The following is a 19,862-nucleotide window of genomic DNA, read 5'->3' as shown; positions in this document are numbered from 1 at the left end:
CAAGGCTGGGCCCCCCCTCCCTCTCAAACGTTGCAAACCCACTGCTATTGCTGATAAACAGCAATCATGACCATTAAATGAATGAATGAATGAAGCGCCAATGAAACAAGTGAGGTAGAAAGGTGATTCATGTAGGTGTGGATGGCATAAAGAAATTTAAGCATTCTGCAAATAAACATTAGCACATAAAAGAAAATTCCACAACATGTTCCAGGATAACATTTATTATTGATTTTTATTTAATTTAAAAAAAAGAATACCTGTAAATGTTACATTGAGTTCTACTTAAACGTTTCCATGTTCCATCTCTTAGCACAGGTTAACATTAGGCACACGAGAATGCACACATCGTTTTGCAGCTCTAGCCACTGTTCAAATACAAAAAACAGGTCAGAAAAAATGGGAGAGGGAGATTTTACCCAAACAAAAGTGCACCGAAACAGAGCAGCCAAAGAAGAAACATCAAAACTGCCACTGAGTTTGCTCATTTCCCATGCGTGGAACAACCGTTTTCCCGTGTTGTGTTACATTAAACAAAAATCATCACCATGATACCCCAAGATTGAACTGTGACTTGACCAAGTTTGGTGGTAATTTTCCCCTCCGTCACCAGAAGTACAAAAACCTCAACCATTATACATATTCTAATGAACGTGCATGAAAATGTGGCCCTCTGGCCTCTTTGATTTTCAAATTTGACTTTGGGTAAACATAGAAATTCGATTGCTTTTATTTTTTACAAGTCAAATTGGTAAAGTCGAAATTGGTCAATTTTTTCAGAAACATTAAGAATCTATTGTCATGTGCGCTTAATATTTGGTTTTTCCTCTTGAAAAGTACACATTAGATCAGAGTGGGTCAAGCACTACAATAATTCAAGCTGCAGTGGCAAATATATATATGTAAAGTCATTTCACAAACACGGCTATTGAAGTCAGGATGCTTAACAAGCCTTTGTCCACGTCATGGCTACAGCTTACAGAGCCTATGTACAGCTTATGGCACAAGAGGGGCAACTGCTCTGAGTTCTCACTACCGCTTTGCTTGAAATAAATTGAGACAATATTGCACACAAAATATCACTTTCAAGGGTTTTTGCTTTGAGGCAAAGAGAACTTTGGATTTATGTGGGCACCTCTGTTTTCTTTGTTTGGTCTGTTGCCTTAATCAGAATCTTCTCTTTAATTCATATGTGACAATTTGTGCTATGAATTCGATTTACAATGACTCTGTAGTTGGAATAATATAACAAGAAAATGGCATTGATTACATGTGCAATCAAAAGCATAACCAGTTGTCATTAGGTTGATGCACTCCCCCAATTAGAGGATTTATAATTTGGCATTGATGTTTATGATTCTGAATGGGAGGAATCACCTGTGTGTGGCTTCAATGGCACATGAGAGGGGGCAAAGGTTTCAAAATTACCTTAAAAATCAGGTTTGACTTTTGCGTTTACCCAACTGCCAGCTGTGTTTTTATTTGAGAAAGAGAGAAATTAATACAACATACAATCACTTTTCTTTTCAGGTCCTGTTTACACAGAGGTGAAAGCAAGTGCAGCATTCAAGTTCACTAAAGGTAAAAAAAATAATAGACTGGTTCAAGCTCAAATCTTGTGTCATGGTTCATCTCAAAATTTAAGCCTTCTGGTTGAAGCCAGAGCTGCTTAAAAAGCAGATGAGTCTAGACCAGTTGAAGCTGGAGCTCGTCAAAAGGATCCTCACATTTTCTCTCAACTAACAATAAAAGCAGAACAAGTGTTAGCAACATCACCACTGGTATACAGAAAAAAAGTCTCTCGTGCACTGACACAAGCTCACACTAAATTTCTGTGGCATGCAACCCATGTTGGGGCTTTCTCTGCCAAAAGAAAAAAGAAGGTAGCATGTGGTTTCAGCTATAGTGGTACATCTGATAAAGAGAGTGATTGGAGGAAATCAACACAACAGGCCAAATAACTGCACATTTTTTGGAGGGGGGGGGCTCAGCGGTTGCACCGTTGTGATTTTTCTAATGCAGAGTTTTGGAGTTTGCTGTCAGGTCACCCTCCAGACTGAGCAGTGGTGAACAAGAGCAGGAGCAGAAGAGGAGGGACTGGATTTAGGGTGTTGTTGGTACAGAAACCTCCAGCAGGCGGTTGTTCTTGCGCTTGCAGGACACGCCGTTGCCATTCTTGGGGCCCCCCTGAATGAATTTCACGCATACTTTGTCTTGTTTAAACTGCACCAGAAACCTGTCACAGAGCAGACAAGGCCACATCACAAAACAGCATCCAGGAGGATAGATGGATGCATCAGTCACTTGGACCTGAATATTTAACTCCATGTGCTCTTACTCATCTGAGATGTCGATGTAAAGCTGCTCCCTGTCTGCGGTCGTGGCGCCCATGCGATGCAGCTTGGTGGTTATTTCAATCAGGTGCTCGCTGCTGAGTAAGAAGTCACCTTTGACAGCTGAACTCGACCCCTAAAGAAAAAAAACATATATGCTGAATCCATGTATCCATTGTTTATTCAGCAAGTCAGCAGCAGCTCTTAAAGTAATTGTTTTAACTTTCCTGCAGAGATAAATGAGATCCATAACACCTGGGTTTCTCTAACAAACAATCTGCTTCTTACCTCTTTGAGTTTAAGAGCAAAGAAGCCATCACTTTGCGTGCTGACTGACACACTGGCGAGGTCTAGCAGGGGGAGGCTGGCCTTCACCTGACCCGTTTTCTGGTCAGCCAGGATGACATTCTTCTTAGTTAGCAGGAAGATTCGGGCTGAACACTACAAGTGTGAGTAAAACTATCAGTCAATCTGTTGTAAAAAATAACAAGGATGTGTAATTTTTGATCTTTAAAAGTATGCATGTTTGGTCTTGCTTATGATTAAAACATCTTAAAACCTATCACATCAATCAACTAATGTGTCATCTGCAGGAACGACAGCAGTTTGTATCAGGTTGCTGAAATATGCAGCATTATTCCAACAAGTCTGAAGATAGACGCACACACACACCCACACAAAAACATGACATCATAGCATCTCACTGTAACTACGGCTGGTGTTTTCATGCTTCCTGACCTTTCCATTAGCCCTGTTAATCTTGTTGACCATGTCAGACAGCAGAATCTTCTCATCCACGACACTGCTGAGCTTCTGATATTTGGGGTTTTTGCTAATCTCCAGGTAGTCTCCTTTGAAAGGCTGGCTCACGCTGAGACAGAAAAAAAAGATAAAGTCAAAGGCATCCAGAGACGGTTGCATCACATGGAGCGCGAGACAACTGAAGCTTCACATCTGACGTGGAATTATAGATTCACTCATTAGCTCATCAAAACATCCATAGATGTCACTTTTATATGCTGTACCTACAGGGTGAAAGGGGGAGCAGTGAATTTAAGATACCTGCTGGGGTAGAGAGCCTTTTTGTCCTTGAAGAGCTCGCTCGCCTCCAGCTTCTCTTCATACACCACCTTCTTCTCCTCAGTGAATTGGCTCCTGTACTTCTTGCACTAAACATGTCACAAGAGTCAAAATGAAGGATTACATTTTGAAAATATTGTTTATCTTCTAACATAACCACACAGTCATGTAAAGCGAGTCATGATCAGGACTTTACACGAGCTTAAAACCATTTGACATAAAACAAAGTGTCATCATTTATAAAAACAAAGTCAAATTCAGAAATCGTGTGTGAATAACTTAATAAACTCTTAATTCATCCAAAATAATAAAGAGGTTTAATAGCAGCTAGGTGTTACTAACCAAATGCACACGACTGGTCTTCTGCAAACACCTCTATAGATGCAGAACTTTGAGCAGTCTGTTGATAGAGCATCCATGTGTGTTAACAATGCCACTAAAGAGAGCCTTTAGAAATTATCTTAAGGCAAATTCTGATGAACTTTTAAATACCCAACATCTTTGGACACAAGGTTGAGAACAGCAGCAGCCTTTGAACCCCTCTCACTGTCAAATGCAGAATTCCCATTTTTAACTGGAATCTGTTCTTATCACCAGCTCTTTTACAGAGTATAATGTGATCCGGATTGACTACGCATCACATCGTGATGATCAGGGGATTTCTTATTCACAGTGGAAAAAATTTAAAAACATCTGCCAATCTTCCCATGAGTGGATGTTTCAACAAGTTTACCACAAATTCGGACTGTGTCAAAACTCAAGAACTTCTTTTCGGACTCTCCAGGTCTCAGTTAGCTTGTTAAATTTGTCAATGTCCATTAAAGTATAATTTGAAGAAGACTAAACAAGCGTGATTTGTTTGGAATGAAAAGAGAAAACCTTTCCTCTCATGTAACAGGACTATTTAGGTTTGCAAAGTTACATCTGAACAAACCACAGGACCTCTGGAACATTGTCCTTTTGACAGATAAGCTCAAAATGAAAATATCTGGCTACAATCCACAGCAGAGTGTATCAACAGAAACACCTTACACTGAAGCACAGAGGTGGAAGGCTGATGATGCGGGCTTATTCTGCAGGCACAAGACCTGGACACCTTGCAGTCATTGAGTGGTAAACTTCTGTTCATCATATTATTGTAGAGTTAAATACAAGACCATCTGTCTGAGAGCTACAGCTTGACAAAACAATAATACCACAGAACAATGACCTCAAGCACAGCAGCACATCTGAAACAAGAATCAAATTGCCTGATTAAAATTATGTCGCACCTTAAAAAAGCTGTGCATAAACAAATACCCCAAATATCTATGAACTGAGACTTTGACAAAAAGAAGAGAGGGGCTCCAAAAATAACACGAAAGACTAATCAAATCACATAGTAAATGATTAAAAAAGTTACTGCTGCTAGAGTTATTAAGTCATGGGGTGTACTTAGTTTTACACAGTGCTTCTGAACTTTGGTTAGTTTTTGTTCACCAACTGACTAAAATATATTATGCGGCACTATGAGATTGAATCGTTGGCATTTGCAGATTTCCTATGAGGACCAGGGCATTTCTTTTCTCAGGTTTTTATTGTGATCCATCATAGAATTCATAAGTATTAGTAACTGACAGGATCCTTGATGCAGCAGTTAACAAGGCCAAAATACTGACTGCATTCTGCTATGCTCCCGTTTTCAGATGACAATATTCACAATGACGGTTTAAAAGAAAAAATGAAAAAAGATAACTCAAAGTGGCTGAATGTGACAGACGAACCCTCCAGAGATGGAAGATTCTCCGGAGTTCAGCATGGACTCCTTCCAGGAAGAAGTAAGGCCTGGCAGGCCAGTTCTTGTCTATGGGGGACATGGAAGGTATGTTGCTCTTCAGACCAAGGAAGTATTTCTGCAACTGGACACACACAGAAAAAATTGTTTGGTTTCTCTAAATTACAAGGAACCTTAACTCTTACACGCAGAATTTAAAGATAAAAAAGTAAGTCACACTTACTATTCTCTGTATGGTAAAATCATAGATCTTCTTGCCAGCGTTTGCCCTGAAGAATTTTCGATACTCTCTGCGAACCTGTTAGAGCACAAGCATAAAAATAAATAAGCCATCAATCATTCTACATTGCTCTTAGCTTGATATGTAGTGGGAAAGAAAAGAAGCACACTTTGGAAAGAAAAAAAAAAAAAAAAAAGGACGGTACCATGAACACACTCATAACAGACACTTGGTTAGTCACAAACAGGAAAAACTGGAACAAAAAAAGTGAACTCCAATCTGCTGGAATTAATCCGAATTATGACAGCTTCAAATTAATTACTGAAAAGGTGATGATGGTTGCGACAAGCAGCCCACGTGATCCCCTTCGTGGTCCAACACTGAGTTATAAACAGGTGCGTCCTGAGACACATTCAATTATCATGATGAAAAAGATTAACAGCACAGGCAGTTTTACTCCTAAAACCAAATGGAAGAGCCACCAAAAACTGGGACACACACCTGAAGACAGGGAAATAACAAGCAGAATCAGTACTGTTGGATACACTAACAGTGCGGGTTTACGGGTTAGTTAAAAGAGACGCAGAGGATGCAGACAGGAAGATGAGAAGGACGGATAAGAGAGACAGACAGCCTCTGCCGCACCAGCCGCACAATATTCCTTTAAATCTTTATCAAAGCTTTAAAGTGGAGAAAAATCAATTGTTGCTCAACTGATCATCTAAGTTCTAATAGAAACTATGAAGTAACATGAGGATGAGTTCCTAATGAACCCTTTTCTCCCACAGAAATTTTTATGACTGAAACGGCTGATCACTTATTATTGCCTTAATTATTTTAAACATAATTCAAATCAAATTTAAGGCATTTCTTAAAATGTGCTACACACACATCCCACACTATCCTTCAGGATTTCATTTTAGAAGTATCAGCAATCTCTTTAGAAGTTTTCTTTGCTTGATGCTTTTGAAAAAGATGAGCATCTTTTCCACGACCATGGGACGTGTCTTTCAATGTGTTTCTATAAGACTTGAGAAGCTCCTCGCTGCATCAGCTAGGGTTAAATAACTTGTTTCCAGCTGAAACGTAATCATCCATGCAGTAATTATCGATGCGAGGCCCTTACCCATCTTCTAGTAAATCCAGACGGTAACTTTTTTTTTCTTTTGGGACAGCGTATCTGTAATGTGTTGATAATACACAATATGATTTATTCTCAGATAACTTTAAATTGGAAATTTTTTTATGCCAATGTTCAAACGCCAAAGAGAAGCAAACCAAAGAAAAGAGAGTGGTATTTTTTTTTTTTTTCAAATATTCCTTTAGATATAGCAATAATACCATAATTGTGAAGACTTTTGGTGCATAATTGTGTAGTTGATCTGATTTTGTAACCTGAAAACTACAGCCATTAACACGCCAACATGGTCCTTCTCGCTCTGCGAGGGGTCATTAATACTTGATACATAAGGTAAACTGTGATTCAAAATAAAAAAGCAAAAAATCTGTTGAGTGAGACTGATAATGGCAACTGAGATAATCGTCTATAATTTCTGATCCTTGCAAAGTAAGCTACCAAATTCTGACATGAAAGTCTGGTTGACCCTGGGCAGAGGCTGCCTTCCTGAAGTAGACAGCAAAAATGATTGAAAAAGATGGAGGTCAGAGGTATGGAGTAGGTAGCACACTTGGTAATGATGGCTGCGCCGTGGGGCTGGTAGGTACCTTGAGTCCCTGCCAGTAGGCCCAAATCACAGCGACAGCATGCTTACGCCTGGCCTCTTCCTTCAGTCTCCTGAGCTCCCTGCGAGCCTGTTCAGGGGGTGGGCGGGAAGAAAAAGGAGTGGAAACAAATGAAGCAGGAGCAGGTGAGAAAAAGAAGAAGAAAACGCTGCTCTGCTTGTAGTTAGCTATATCAAATGCACACTCAAAAACACACACACTGCACACAAGCCCTGTGTGACCAATGACTGCGACACCACTGCTCTACTGCTCCAGAAAACTGTTGATCATGTAGATTTTCATCAGGGTAACAACAGACAGTTTGTGCTTTTCAGTGAAACCAAGTACAAGAAGAAAAACTCCCAACTGATGCAGCAAAAGTAAACTCATAAGGATCCAAACAGTTCAGTCTAAAAAGGAGATCAAATGCGTTGCAAAGCAAATATTACACATGCAGTAGCTACACAAGCAGAGGAAACCATGCAGAGTGTGGAGGCAGCATGCAGAGGTCAGAGAAAGACCTTGAAGGAAGATGCTGAAAACAAACTAAATATGAAATGTTTCTCCCCAATGAATTTTATATGAAGTCACTTACAGCTGAAAAGACAGGCTTCCGTGAACATTTTGGTCCCATTTGTAAGACCCCTTATCACTTCAGCAGCCAGTATGCCAGTATGTGATAAGATGTATGGTTATAAGTGCCTTACATCACAAAACAAATGTTTGGAACGACTCGAGCAGACTGGACATGTCAATGTACTTCTATGGAATGGGGAAGCAGGAGTGGGGGGTGATGGAGGCGGTAAGTCAGAGTCACTGCAAGTCAACAGGCTTCCCAAATACCTTGGTGCCCTGCCAGCCGGCCCAAATGACCGAGACGGCGTGTTTATTCCTCGCCTCCTCCTTCAGGTGACGCAGCTCTCTCCGCGCCTAATGAAAAGTGGTGGAGGTTGTGCATGAGTGTTGATTCAGTGACAGTCAAAACTTGATTGTCCGAGGAGACTCGGCGTGACTAGGCAGCACAAGGAACCACAGACTGACGTCAAGAAATGATGTTGAGTTAAAGAGCTTGACAATGAGTAGTGCTCACATAATTTTTATAACACTGCTAATGGTTTCATGGTTATATTAAAAAAAAAAAAACACGACAGGTGAAAAGTCTAAAATCATAGTAAACGTCATTTAGTCATAAAGCTGCTGCTCAGGGAAAAGGTTTCATGTTTACCAAGAGCAAAGTTCACATTGTAACTGAACAAACGTTTCTAATGAGTCTGGTTGGTTGAGACTTCAAATCACTATATTTGTAGTAATTCTCCGCAAATTCATTTTTTAAATGATAATACTTTCTAGTTCAAGTTCATTTTAACAGCAAAAGTGGTATATTGTAAACAAAGTAAAGTGGCAAACTGTCCTTTGGTCTGACAACTAAAAATGTTTCTGTTAATGCATGTAGTGTGGACAACTTACTTTTGCAAAAGCATCATTAGTGCTACATGTTTTAAAACAACATGTTTTGCAGGGAAAGTCTTGCCTATTTCAGCAAAGCAATGCATATCTATCACAAACATATGTTACAGAAATTCAGCTGCTTACAGTCCAGAATTGTGAAAATATTTGGAAAATTGTGAAATGATGAATAAATCAAAAGCAGACCTGTAACTATCAGGGATGATATTTATCAAAACAAGATTAAAAAAAAAAACATTTTCAAAGCTGCAGCAGGTGGTCTCCACAGTTCCCAGCTGCTTAGAGTGCCTTTAAAAGTAGCAGTGATGAGGAACTGATATACATGCCCCTGTCCCAACTTTTTGGAAGCATGTTGCTAGTAATCCATGAAAACAAGCAGTTAACTGCATTCATCTGTTTCAGTATGAGCTATAGAACAGAGAAGTAGCTGTGTGGCTGGCAACATATGGTTGAACTATTCATTATGTTATAGAAGAGCACATTTCGAGCACCACATCAGATGAAAACTCAGAGTTTAAAAAAGGTTTCAGCCACAGATCTTACAAAGTGCAATAAAAACAACCTGCAATACTACTACATATTAGTTGGGGAACGTCATGACAATCCTACATTTACAGCCACAACATAAAAAGATGGGAAGGGAAACTCATCCATTAGGCCAGTGGCCTTAACAAGGTTCATTCAGCAGCGGTACGGTGCAGTTTCATGATGACAACGGGATGGGACGTGGTTAACAATGACAAGACAGCTGGAACAGCAACACAGTACGGCTGGGTGGAAATACCTTGGTTCCCTGCCAGAATGCCCAAATAATTGTCACAGCATGTTTATTCCGCACTTCTTGTTTTAGACGTCTCAGCTCCATCCGAGCCTGGAGGGATGCGGTGGGCGTTAGGTGAGACAGGTTGGAGATGTGTGGAAAAGGTAAATTGAGAAGGGAAAGTTGAAAAGGAGTAAGGAGAAAAAAAGATAGGTAGGAGTTGTGTGATATCCAAAAGAAGCAGGATTACAGAAAAAAAAAAAAAAAAACAGCAGCAGCAATAACATCAAAGATAGTTTTAAGAATAGGTCCTCTGCAAATCTGTGGTGCTATTATGCAGAATTGCTGTTACAGTGCAAAGAGAAAGTGTTTACAGCCATACTTTCAAGTGCTAAAGAACAGTCTTTTTCAGCATTAATAGAAAGGCCAGGCAGATGCCCCCTCTTACATCCTTTTGCACTTCAGAGTCTTTACCATACCTGTGTGCCGTGCCAGTATGCTGTGATTGTGGTCACTGCCTCCTCACATCTTTTCTGATATTTCAACTCCCTCAGAAGTTTGCGGGCCTGGGGAAAGCAGCAAACATTTTCATTTGGCCTCTGTCATTGATTTCCTTGTGGTATCATTTTATTCCAAAGCAAATGCAGACCTGCCACCCTCTGGTGTAGGACTGCACCACAGTGGTGGCCCTCTTGATCTTCTGGTACTTCTGTTGTTGCTGTGAGATGAAGAATCAGAAATATTATGAACAAATCCTAACGGCATCAGCCTCTGCGTGTTTGATGGTTTGTGTTTTGAGTGGCATTAATAAAAATCATCTTACCGCGTATCGGCGGTACCATGCTGCCACCACGATCTGGCTCTTTTTCAGCAGCAGGAACTGAATGCGGCACTTCCAGCCTCGATAGATCTTCTGGATGAGTGTGGCGAGGTCTTGGAGGCACTGCTTCCTTCTCTCCTCCAGGAAAAAGAGCTGCAAAGACGAGGAAAACAAAAATTATGTACACAAGTAATGTCTATTGCAAAAAACTGGCTGTTATAAATGCCTTTCTTCTTTGGAAGGCAACATTTTTTTTTTTACCAACACCAATACATCATGACATCCCCACTCATTATTAGTCTAATACTTCAAACTATTCTTCACCATGTAATGGGGCAATATCTTGTTCTGTGTTTTCAGAAATAAATTTCCTCCAACACTAACAATTGTTAGGTGTACAATGAATAACCCCAGAAAATATCTGGAAACCAGCCTTGGAGTCTGTTACTTGACTTCATGTATGCCATTTTGCAGCTGCAGATATGTGAGGGAGATAAGTTGGTCAGATGGAGAAAGCAATTACAGAAGGAAAAAAAATTCTCTGTGTGTGAGATCATGTTATTCCAAGCTCTGTTTGGTCTTTTGCTGACGGGGGGGTTGGTACACATTCAAATGCTGCAGGATAGAGCAGATGCAAGCACAGAGTAACTCATTTCCCATGTTATACAGGATTGCTAAGTGAAACCATGTGTTTTTAGTGCAGTGGTTGCATGCTAATTGCTGAGGTGGTGGGCTCCAAATGCAGCCCACCCTGCTTTACAAACATCTTACTGTGAGAAAACAAGGCAGCTAAGCACACTGGATTCAACTTTTAGACTTTGAAACATAGCTTGATCCAATAGAAATCCCGGCAGATGTCAAAACTTGTTGGGAAAAAACAAGATTAAGGGATAAAGGCCGGCCTTGCCTATTTAGAAATGTTCTGTACCGTTCTTGGGTTCCTGATGAAGATCTTTGAGCGGCCATAAGAAAACTCTTCTGTTGGAACCTGGAGGTCAGCCATCAGCACCTCCACTCCTTCTCTATAGGGAGGCAAGCAGAATAAAAAAAAAAAAAAAAAAATCACACTTGACATTACAGGTGACTGTAGAAAATAATAGTACAGAAGCAGTGAAAGGACCTGGTCAACAGATTTTGAGGATGAAGTTTGGTAGATGGACAGGCTGATAAAATCAATACAGCTAGAGAAACAAGAGGAGAGACAAAGACTTAAACCTTACAAAGCGCTCAGAGATGGTGGAAAAACAAGATACCAGTGTGAGGCAGAGCAGATAGGAATCAGTGATTTCACCAGCACAGAGGAAGAAACAGGCAAGAATGGCTGATATGGAATAGAGGAGACAGATTAGAAATGTCTCAACATGTTGTGGAAAGGAGACGCAATGGTTCATTTCTGCTGAACAATAAATGAGTAGTATGTGACATGTCTGCTTCAGGTTTCTGTGAAGATACTGAGAGGATTTTCATCTAGTTTACAACTATCCAGTTGCTAGGTTTTTCTTACCAATGCATGTGTGAGCACCAACATTTTTCCTCTCATTTACATTTACCTTGAACTATCATTAATTTTAGACATAAATAAATAGCAGTTATACCGTTGTCAAACTGTGTTATTCTTTTCCTCATCTAGTTTTTTTTCCCTTGTGAAAGTCGTCTGAACCTTTTTCCAATAATAGCTGGCACCTGGGTGCTGACTAGAGCAGCTACAGTCCATTAGCACTGGCAGTAATCTGGAGTTCAGTATCTTAGCTGGGACCATTACTAGCTTTACACTCAGTCTCGTACCAAAATCTTAAAGGGATTTGTTTTAGAAACCTTCCAGTTACAAGACCCTTTGTGTTTTTTCCAAGCCCAAACAGATGTCCCTTCCACCCTAACGTCACTGCTCCAGAGTAAGGAATAATTACCTGGCGGGCCCTCTCCAGTGTGGCCAAGTCTTCTTGCAGAGCATTTTGTAGCGCTCGAGGCATGGCTCGTAAGCCTGGCGGAAAGCATAGCCCGCTCGCCTCACGCGAACGTTCTCCATCAGGCCCAAGTAGCGCACCTGATGGCAGACCAGAGACTCGGTGAAGACGTGGGATGCCTTCTTGTCATTGGGCTTGATACACCTAAGAAGAAAGAAGAGCAGAAGCAGAAGATTTACACAATGCAGCCAAAAAAAAAAGCTATGGGTAAAAAACAAAAAAAAAGTTTAAATAACAGAAACCGTAGGGAAGTTGGTTTGATGAACCACTTATACAATTTAAAATTTAAAAGACAATATTTTTACCTGATGTAGTTTGGGTTCTTGGTCTGCAAGTTACTCATCAGTGTGCCAACAGATGCTTTGAACTGGAATCCAGCTGTTGGTGGTCTCTTTAGGTTGACTTTGGCAGGGTTTCCTTCAGGGAACAGCTGTTTGATGAGGCTGTGGTTGGCCTTGTACATGGCTTGTGATAGATCCCGATACAACAGGTCATTGTTCTTATCCACGAAGCCTTCGACGCGGTACAGCACCTTGATGCAAAGTGGAAAAAAAGAAGATGCAAAAATTTATTTGTATGATGAATGAAAATGGCCCAAAGACACACAATTACACAAACTTTGAGCATAAATCTGAGCTTCTTCTGTGCAGGATACCTTGCCAGCATAGTGCTGGATCCGGAAGCAGTTGTGTGGCAGGCTGTGGTCGTTGAGAAACTTTGAGTTCTTGCTCAGGCGACTCTCAAAGTGTTGGTGCTCAGCGCACACTGTGTTCAGTTTGTCTAAGAAGGTCTCATCAGTGACCGTCCCCGGCCTCAGGCACTCCTCATCCAACATGGCCATGATGCCATTTTGGTTCTTGTACAACAAAGAAAAGAAAAGAAAAAAAGGCCAAGTTAATATATTACTGGATGGTGAAGTGTAGTGTATTATCTAATAGAGTGCCAGACTAATAAGCTTTCACACTGACTGGATTTCTATGGTCTCTGAGGGTTGAAAAGCAGACTTACATTCTCAATGAGGTCACAGATGATGGCATTGTTGAAGTACTCAATGTTGGTCCACTCAATACCCTGAAACAAAGCACATGGGGTCAAAATTTTCATAGACTTTTTAATGAAGTAACAAATTAAAACAGTAAAGCAAGTTAGTTAAATTTTATTTATATAGCACCTATCAAGATAAAAATCAAAGTGCTTCACAAAGAAATACACAAAATTATAAAAAGAGCAAAAGCTAAATAAAAATCAAGATTGTAAAGACGGGTATTCAACTGCTTTTCAAAAGAGATCACTAGGTTTATGGATGTCAGGCTGAGAGTACCAGAGAGTAGGAGCGACTATTGCAATGGCTCTTTCAGCTTTACGCTTTAACTGTTTGCCGGAGGACCAGCAGACCCTGATCACATGGCCTCAGGGACCTGCTGGCGACATATGGCTGCAGACGTTCTCTGATATAAGGTTGGTGCTTGACCATGTACAGCTCTATATGATAAAACCAAAATGTTTAATTGAACTCTGTAGTGGATGAGTAGCCTTGCAGCAGTGTTCTCAACAACTTGAAGACAATCCAGTGACGCTTACTCAGACAAGTTACAACAAATTATAATAATCTAGACATGATGACATAAAAGCATGCAGGATCATTTCCATCTCACGGCGATACACAACGGGACTCAGCTTGGCAAAATCTTTTAAATGATTAAAAACAAGAGCAAACCAGTGAATTAACATGAGCTGCCAGAGACAACGCTGAGTCATCCCAAGGTTCCTAACTGAGGGATTAACATATGAGATAACAGGACCAAGAGACTGTTATCTTAGGCTGAAGTCTATCAGGGGGACGAACAAGGACTTGCATTCTTTTCATCATTAAGCTGACAATCTTTTTAGCCATACAGTTTCTGACAGAGTCCGAGTGAAACAACACTCAAAAGCCTCGATATTAAAAGATGGTTACCTTCCAGTTACATCCTGAAATGGCTCTACAGGTACTGCAAGCTTAATAGCTGGCATCTACAGACAGATCTGCACCATTTTTTCTTAGCCACAACTGAGGTAACACAAAACAGTGCACGATTTAAGATTTTTTTTTCTCTTTTTCTCAATGGAGTTTTGAGAAATTTGCTTTAGATTTAGCATCAATTGGATGTTTCACCTGAGATGATTAAGGTTCTTTAAAGTTGCATTTATAGATATAATACTGTAGATGAAGAAATACTGTATTTTTCACCAAATATCTTGTATTTGTGATGGTTTAGTCTGGATGGAGAGATACTGTATGCCTTACAGCCAAAATTATTCAGTTTTGCGAATATTTAAAAGTCTGCAACATGTCAGGTTTTGTGGCATCAATGATCAATGCTTGGTTGTTGCTGGGTTATAAAAGTATGCGCTTATCATAGTGAAGACGCAAATAAACAAACCACACAGCTTCTTGGCTTTCAGCAAAGTTCTGTGGTAAATAGATGAAGGGAAACGTTGTTTGGCCCACAGCCTGTTACTGCTTTTAAAAAAACAAAACACAAAAAATCAAATTGATATGGACAGCTGAGAATAGTTGCAATTATGCATCTCTAATATATCCCACTCTCTTATCTGAACATTTTCTGTATGCTGCGACTGTAAAGCCTAAGGGGAACAAATAAATGATAGGTATACTACAGTGCGTTTATTAAATACTGGTGAAACTTGAAAAGGTGTAACTGTCTTCTCTGCTTATGTGTCATGTTCTACAGACTCGCTAACCATTAAAAGGTCAAAGCCCATGACGAAGAGAAGAACACTTTCCATCTTGCCCTTTAGAAAAAGGCCAATGGAAACTGAAAAACATTTTTCCACCACTTCACAGCTACAGATGTGTTGGGGAAGATGCATCTTGTGAGCAATGTGACATATTTTTAGGTGGAAGATGCAAAGTAGGTGTGGCTGAAAAACTGATGGGTGACTGGCCACATTCCTGATTCTTAGTCCCCTCTCCCCCCTTCTTTCTCCAGGACTGTGGTATTTTCCCATGCAGTATACTGGAAAGAAGCCAGGGGTGGAATATCATTGGTAGTAGTGTTATTAGGAAAGGGGGTGTGGGGGTCACCACCGCTGCACTTATACACATAGCTTTGAAAACAAACATAGCTTAAAGGCCCACAACAGGGAGTGTTTACTCTCGGAGTGAGGGATCATTTCCGTCTCACAAAGTCCGTAGAGAGGGGGGTGAAAGATGGGATAGAAAATATAAATGCGACTGAAATGTAGTCGCCTTGTGGACAAGTACGTAGGACTCTGGGAAACAGCAGAAGAAGTTTCAACAGAGTAATAACAGGACTGGGTTGAAGATGCTGTGGGGGCCTGCCATGATCGAGTATCAACACAACAACCCAGCCTTCGACTTGTTGAATGAGGCAGATATTCAGTTATAGGTGAAAACGCAATACTGGGGCTAAATGTTGGATTAGTACCAGCTGAAGGCTTGTTAAGTACCCAAAACCTCACAACACATTTGAGCTGATGTGGTCCAAGAGTTAACTCCCAGTAAGAATTGGAAAGAAAATACCGAGAATTCAAGTTATTCTTAACAATTCTTAAAAATGTTAAAATGACTTTGCTTTATTGAACAGGTAAAGACAAACATACCTCTCTAACATACTCCTCCTGCTCCTCACGCAGGGTCAGCTCGATGAAGATCTGCTGCAGCTTTTCGTTGCAGTAGTTGATGATGAATTGCTCAAAGCTGTTGTCCTGTGGGCCCAGAAACAAAAAAAATTGTCTCTGCTATTTTTAAAACAGGAGAATGATAGGTGGTGGAACATAGTTTGCTCTGGATGAGGATTCTGTAGCAATATTTGAAAAGGTCTGAGGTAATATTTGTTTAGAATTTTCCAATAGGTATCCATGCTTTGTGCCATTTCTACTTTTCACATGTAGAAAATAAAGAAAAGTGACTGGTTTAGCCAACATCACTTCTTCTAAATAAATTTGGAAGCACACAAGTTGTTCGATGTTGTATCCTCTACATTTTAAAAAGGCTCTACATCCAATACGTTATCAATATGTTTGAACAAGTTAGATGCTGCAGCAGCAACCATCACAGAGTAAACATCTATGTGAGAAGTCATATCGGAACTCGATGATTGTAAAATCTTATCAGATCAAGTTCCCATAAACTTTCATAGACTTCCTTAACCATTGATGAGATATTTAAATATTTACAACCTTAACCTCTTTTATCCCCATACAGAAATAACAAAAGATTACTTTTGTCAGTTATAACCACTGACATCAGTGAGCGGTGAGTCATGATTGGTAGCAGAATGCCTTTTTGTACGCTGGGTTAGTTCAATATTTATCTGCTAAAGACAAAGGGGTGGAAAGCTTTGAAGTAGGTTTATTAGGAGTTCAGGGTGAAGGACACAAAGCTTCTTAGTGACTAGGAAATGAGACACAAGGCAACAGGGAGATTAAGTTTTAATTTCAAGACTATTTCCTTCTACTGAGAAACCAAAAGGTCATCTTCACCCCTAAACACACAAACACTCGCACGCACACACACACGAGAATTAAAATATTTCTGTTCACAAGTGGCAGCAGATACCAGGCTGAAATATGTCAGAAAAACTCCCTAAAAATATTGTAGCTACAGCTTTGATGTTTTATGACAAGCAGTTAATAGTAGCTTGAGGAGGTAACCATCTTAAAAAGTGCGTTTGAACTTAATAGCCTCATTTCACAGAGGTGATGGTTCACTTTCGCCTTAAGGTATGGGAAAGTCCTCGTGATGAACACTGGGGTAAAAATTTAAATCAAACAGGAAGAACTACAGTGGCTAAGCCATGTTTCAGAAAGAACAGTTTTCTTAAGAATCCACGCTTTGTAATTCCTGCTTTGGTCAATCATTAAAGAAATTCTGTGAACTTTTAATAAGACTGACCTGCATTATTATATCAGGAAAATAAATATAATGCAGCAGTTCTTATTTGAAATGTCCCTTTGCATCAAAACCCACAAATCCACCCACAAAAAAATGGGTAAGTCTCTTAAACTGGTCTGCCATGACAGCATAATAATGAAGATCTTACATTACACTGCATCATCTTTTTGGATTAATGTTAGTTGGTTTGTTTACACACAGCATGCGGCATGTAAATTAGCATACTTCTGCTAATATTTTATTAGTGTGAACAAAGAACTTTTTATATCTTTGTGCAAAATGTTTTAACACTTAATATGAATTAATATCAGAACAAGATGTTCTGGGACAGTTTCCAAACTGAATCATGACTGCGATTTACTTAGGTCTGTTTAGTGAAACAGCAAGAAGAAACAGTTTACTTGACTGTCAAAACGTAAACCTCTGAAGCTCTCTAAAAGCTAAATAGCTCAGTAATGTTTGACTAATTCATACAAAAAACTCATGTCAAGTAACACATTAAAATTATACTGAAGTTAGGTTACTCTTAGGTTCCCACTTGACCTGCTAAATCAAAGCTAAGTAGCTGTTTGCAGCAGATGTTTAAGCTAATTTTGGTGATATCGATCTTCTGATCTAACGCTCAAAAAGAAGTCGAATGACTCCATGTCCCCAAAATATTGAACTATTTCTTTAAAAAATTAACTTTTACAACCACATACCACATTGAGATAAGCTACAGATGCAAAACTCTTGCTAACTAGTTTAATTAGCACACCTGGTTAAAAAGATATGGCAATCCTTTTAAACCAGTATCAAAACAGACCTATTCTCATGAATAGGTTAGAAATTAGAGTCACCTCTTAATGCAGTATAGTTTAACAGCCCCACAGACTACGTCCAACAAAGTGATTACATTTGAACAAACATGTCTAAAAGTTGAACAGTAAACTGCCTTGTTCATGCAAGCTCACAGCACAGATGCATTAATTTCAGGTAAGCTTGTTCAATAAACTAGCAGCTGAGTGTACAACATGAGTTAAATGATGCAAAGGCTTCTTTAGCATCTTTTCAGCCGAGCGGCTACGCTGCACACTAGGAGATCTTTAATGAGGAGCTGAATTAAGCATGAAGGATCACAACATTCTCACTGGCACAGCAAACAGGCGGGTGTAGGTGTTACTTACTCCTTCCTGGTGACCCAGACAACACAACAACAGTGAGAGGAGAGGAAGGACTTGAGAGTGAGTGGGATGAACAAGCAGGGATATGAAAAAGACATGAATATGTGGGGGAGTGGGGACTGGAGGTATCAAGCCACATCAAGGCAAAGAACATGTTATTACCATTATACAGTGCATGCACACTTAGCCTCACGTGTCTACAGGCACTTAATTGTCATGCAAGTTCTCACTGTGTAATGCATCTCCCAGCATCTACAACATATAGGGTGTGTTCAGGATTTGTTCCCTGCATGTTGAGCTGTGTGTTTATTTTACGGTCATTTTTCTACTGTGAAATTTGCCACAAAAACCATTTCACCCCCCGAGAGCAATGAAGCTAAACTAATCGGATCTCTGTGTGTGTTTTTATCAGCCACAAGTTTTTACGGATAAGCTCTGCACAGGTACTGGAGGCATGCAAGCAAACAGCCTGGGGCAAAACTCTCCCTCTGTGTTTGGGTGGTCTAATTCAGTCTGTCTGTGTCTGGAAAGAGTCAGTTTGATATGCCGTTTCTCTTACCTCAAATATCTCAAAACCATAAATGTCCAATACGCCCATGACCTTGTGGCGAGTTTTAGCTTGGGCCTGCAGAAAGACAATACGGTTAGCATGACGATAACAGTATGACGATGCAGTCGATGACAATCAGCTTAAAATATCCAAACTGAATAGTGAATTAGGTGAATCTACTTGAGTAAAATATCTTGTGGAAATCACTTACTTTTATGCTTTCATTGATCCTGGTAACCAACCAGCTGAACAGGCGACTGTAAAGATTTTTGGCGAGGGCATCTCGGGCATAGTAGGCCTGCACAGTAAACATCATTTGTGATGTAAAAAACAGAGCAAAGGATAGTAAATAAATAATGCATCCTAAATATAATTAATATTATTAGAGTTTCAGGTTTATTTTGGTCTTCTGCTTCTGGAAAGCTCTGCAGCATCCACTTTATATGTCCAGTCAACCTGAACTTTCTAAGCCTTGGATATGACCTACATTTGAACTTCAGGGAGGAATACTGCTCATTTATAATGTAGAGATTTTCATGCAGCAATAACACAGACCAGAATCAGCAGGAACTGTAGTCAGTCAAAGGGGAGACAAAAAAAATAAATAAAAAAAACAGTTTGAGTAGCAGCTTTTTCTCTGACCTGGGCCACATTCAGGGTGGTGGAGACTTTCTCCATCTTAGCTTCAACTGTTCGATAGCTGAAGGCCCTCTCCAGCACCGACTGTTCGATCCCCAGCAGCTCACACATCTCCTTCAAATCTGCAATGAAAAGAAATAGAAATGTTTAAATCAGAAAAAAATGACATCTGCAAACATCACAGCTGAAGCAATAACCGGTCAGAAAAAGGTGAGTCGTGGACATCTGGTGACATGATGTGCTGTTGTCATGGAGGGAAATATGCAAACCAAACATTTGCCTAAACACAACAGCTGTGGGAGTGATATATCATAAAAAACACATATTTGGTGAGCAGACTCCCAAAAGGAGAGTAAATCACCCAACAGGGGGCAGTCACTTTGACAAGGCAAGCTTTTGTTTAAAGTGTTTCATATACTTACAAATTACATAAGAAAAATCTGCTAATG

The 19,862-nt window shown here is 39.9% G+C and overlaps 1 protein-coding gene across 6 annotated transcripts in view; it reads right to left on the bottom strand.

The window, feature by feature from the left end:
• Nucleotides 1-208: 208 nt before the first annotated feature.
• Nucleotides 209-19,862, bottom strand: part of myo1b (myosin IB) — a 61,273-nt gene continuing 41,619 nt past the window's right edge. Inside the window, exons 11-33 of one of the 6 annotated variants that reach the window (XM_042001100.1) lie at nucleotides 19,417-19,535; nucleotides 18,986-19,072; nucleotides 18,784-18,849; nucleotides 18,228-18,233; nucleotides 15,768-15,872; nucleotides 13,149-13,211; nucleotides 12,796-12,996; nucleotides 12,446-12,672; nucleotides 12,084-12,284; nucleotides 11,105-11,198; nucleotides 10,180-10,329; nucleotides 10,006-10,074; nucleotides 9,836-9,922; nucleotides 9,381-9,467; nucleotides 7,973-8,059; nucleotides 7,133-7,219; nucleotides 5,411-5,485; nucleotides 5,177-5,311; nucleotides 3,396-3,502; nucleotides 3,072-3,204; nucleotides 2,622-2,774; nucleotides 2,339-2,469; nucleotides 209-2,236 (exon numbers count right to left, since the gene is read on the bottom strand). In XM_042001100.1, coding sequence (XP_041857034.1) covers nucleotides 2,104-2,236; nucleotides 2,339-2,469; nucleotides 2,622-2,774; nucleotides 3,072-3,204; nucleotides 3,396-3,502; nucleotides 5,177-5,311; nucleotides 5,411-5,485; nucleotides 7,133-7,219; nucleotides 7,973-8,059; nucleotides 9,381-9,467; nucleotides 9,836-9,922; nucleotides 10,006-10,074; nucleotides 10,180-10,329; nucleotides 11,105-11,198; nucleotides 12,084-12,284; nucleotides 12,446-12,672; nucleotides 12,796-12,996; nucleotides 13,149-13,211; nucleotides 15,768-15,872; nucleotides 18,228-18,233; nucleotides 18,784-18,849; nucleotides 18,986-19,072; nucleotides 19,417-19,535 — 2,603 coding nt within the window. In that variant the 3' untranslated portion in view covers nucleotides 209-2,103. The remainder of the gene's footprint in view (nucleotides 2,237-2,338; nucleotides 2,470-2,621; nucleotides 2,775-3,071; nucleotides 3,205-3,395; nucleotides 3,503-5,176; nucleotides 5,312-5,410; nucleotides 5,486-7,132; nucleotides 7,220-7,972; nucleotides 8,060-9,380; nucleotides 9,468-9,835; nucleotides 9,923-10,005; nucleotides 10,075-10,179; nucleotides 10,330-11,104; nucleotides 11,199-12,083; nucleotides 12,285-12,445; nucleotides 12,673-12,795; nucleotides 12,997-13,148; nucleotides 13,212-15,767; nucleotides 15,873-18,227; nucleotides 18,234-18,783; nucleotides 18,850-18,985; nucleotides 19,073-19,416; nucleotides 19,536-19,862) is intronic. The other 5 variants (XM_042001101.1, XM_042001102.1, XM_042001104.1 and 2 more) reach the window with 5 other exon arrangements.

This window comes from Melanotaenia boesemani, chromosome 12 (assembly GCF_017639745.1).
Source record: "Melanotaenia boesemani isolate fMelBoe1 chromosome 12, fMelBoe1.pri, whole genome shotgun sequence".
Lineage (NCBI taxonomy): Eukaryota > Metazoa > Chordata > Actinopteri > Atheriniformes > Melanotaeniidae > Melanotaenia > Melanotaenia boesemani.
This window is presented reverse-complemented; position numbering and strand designations above follow the sequence as displayed.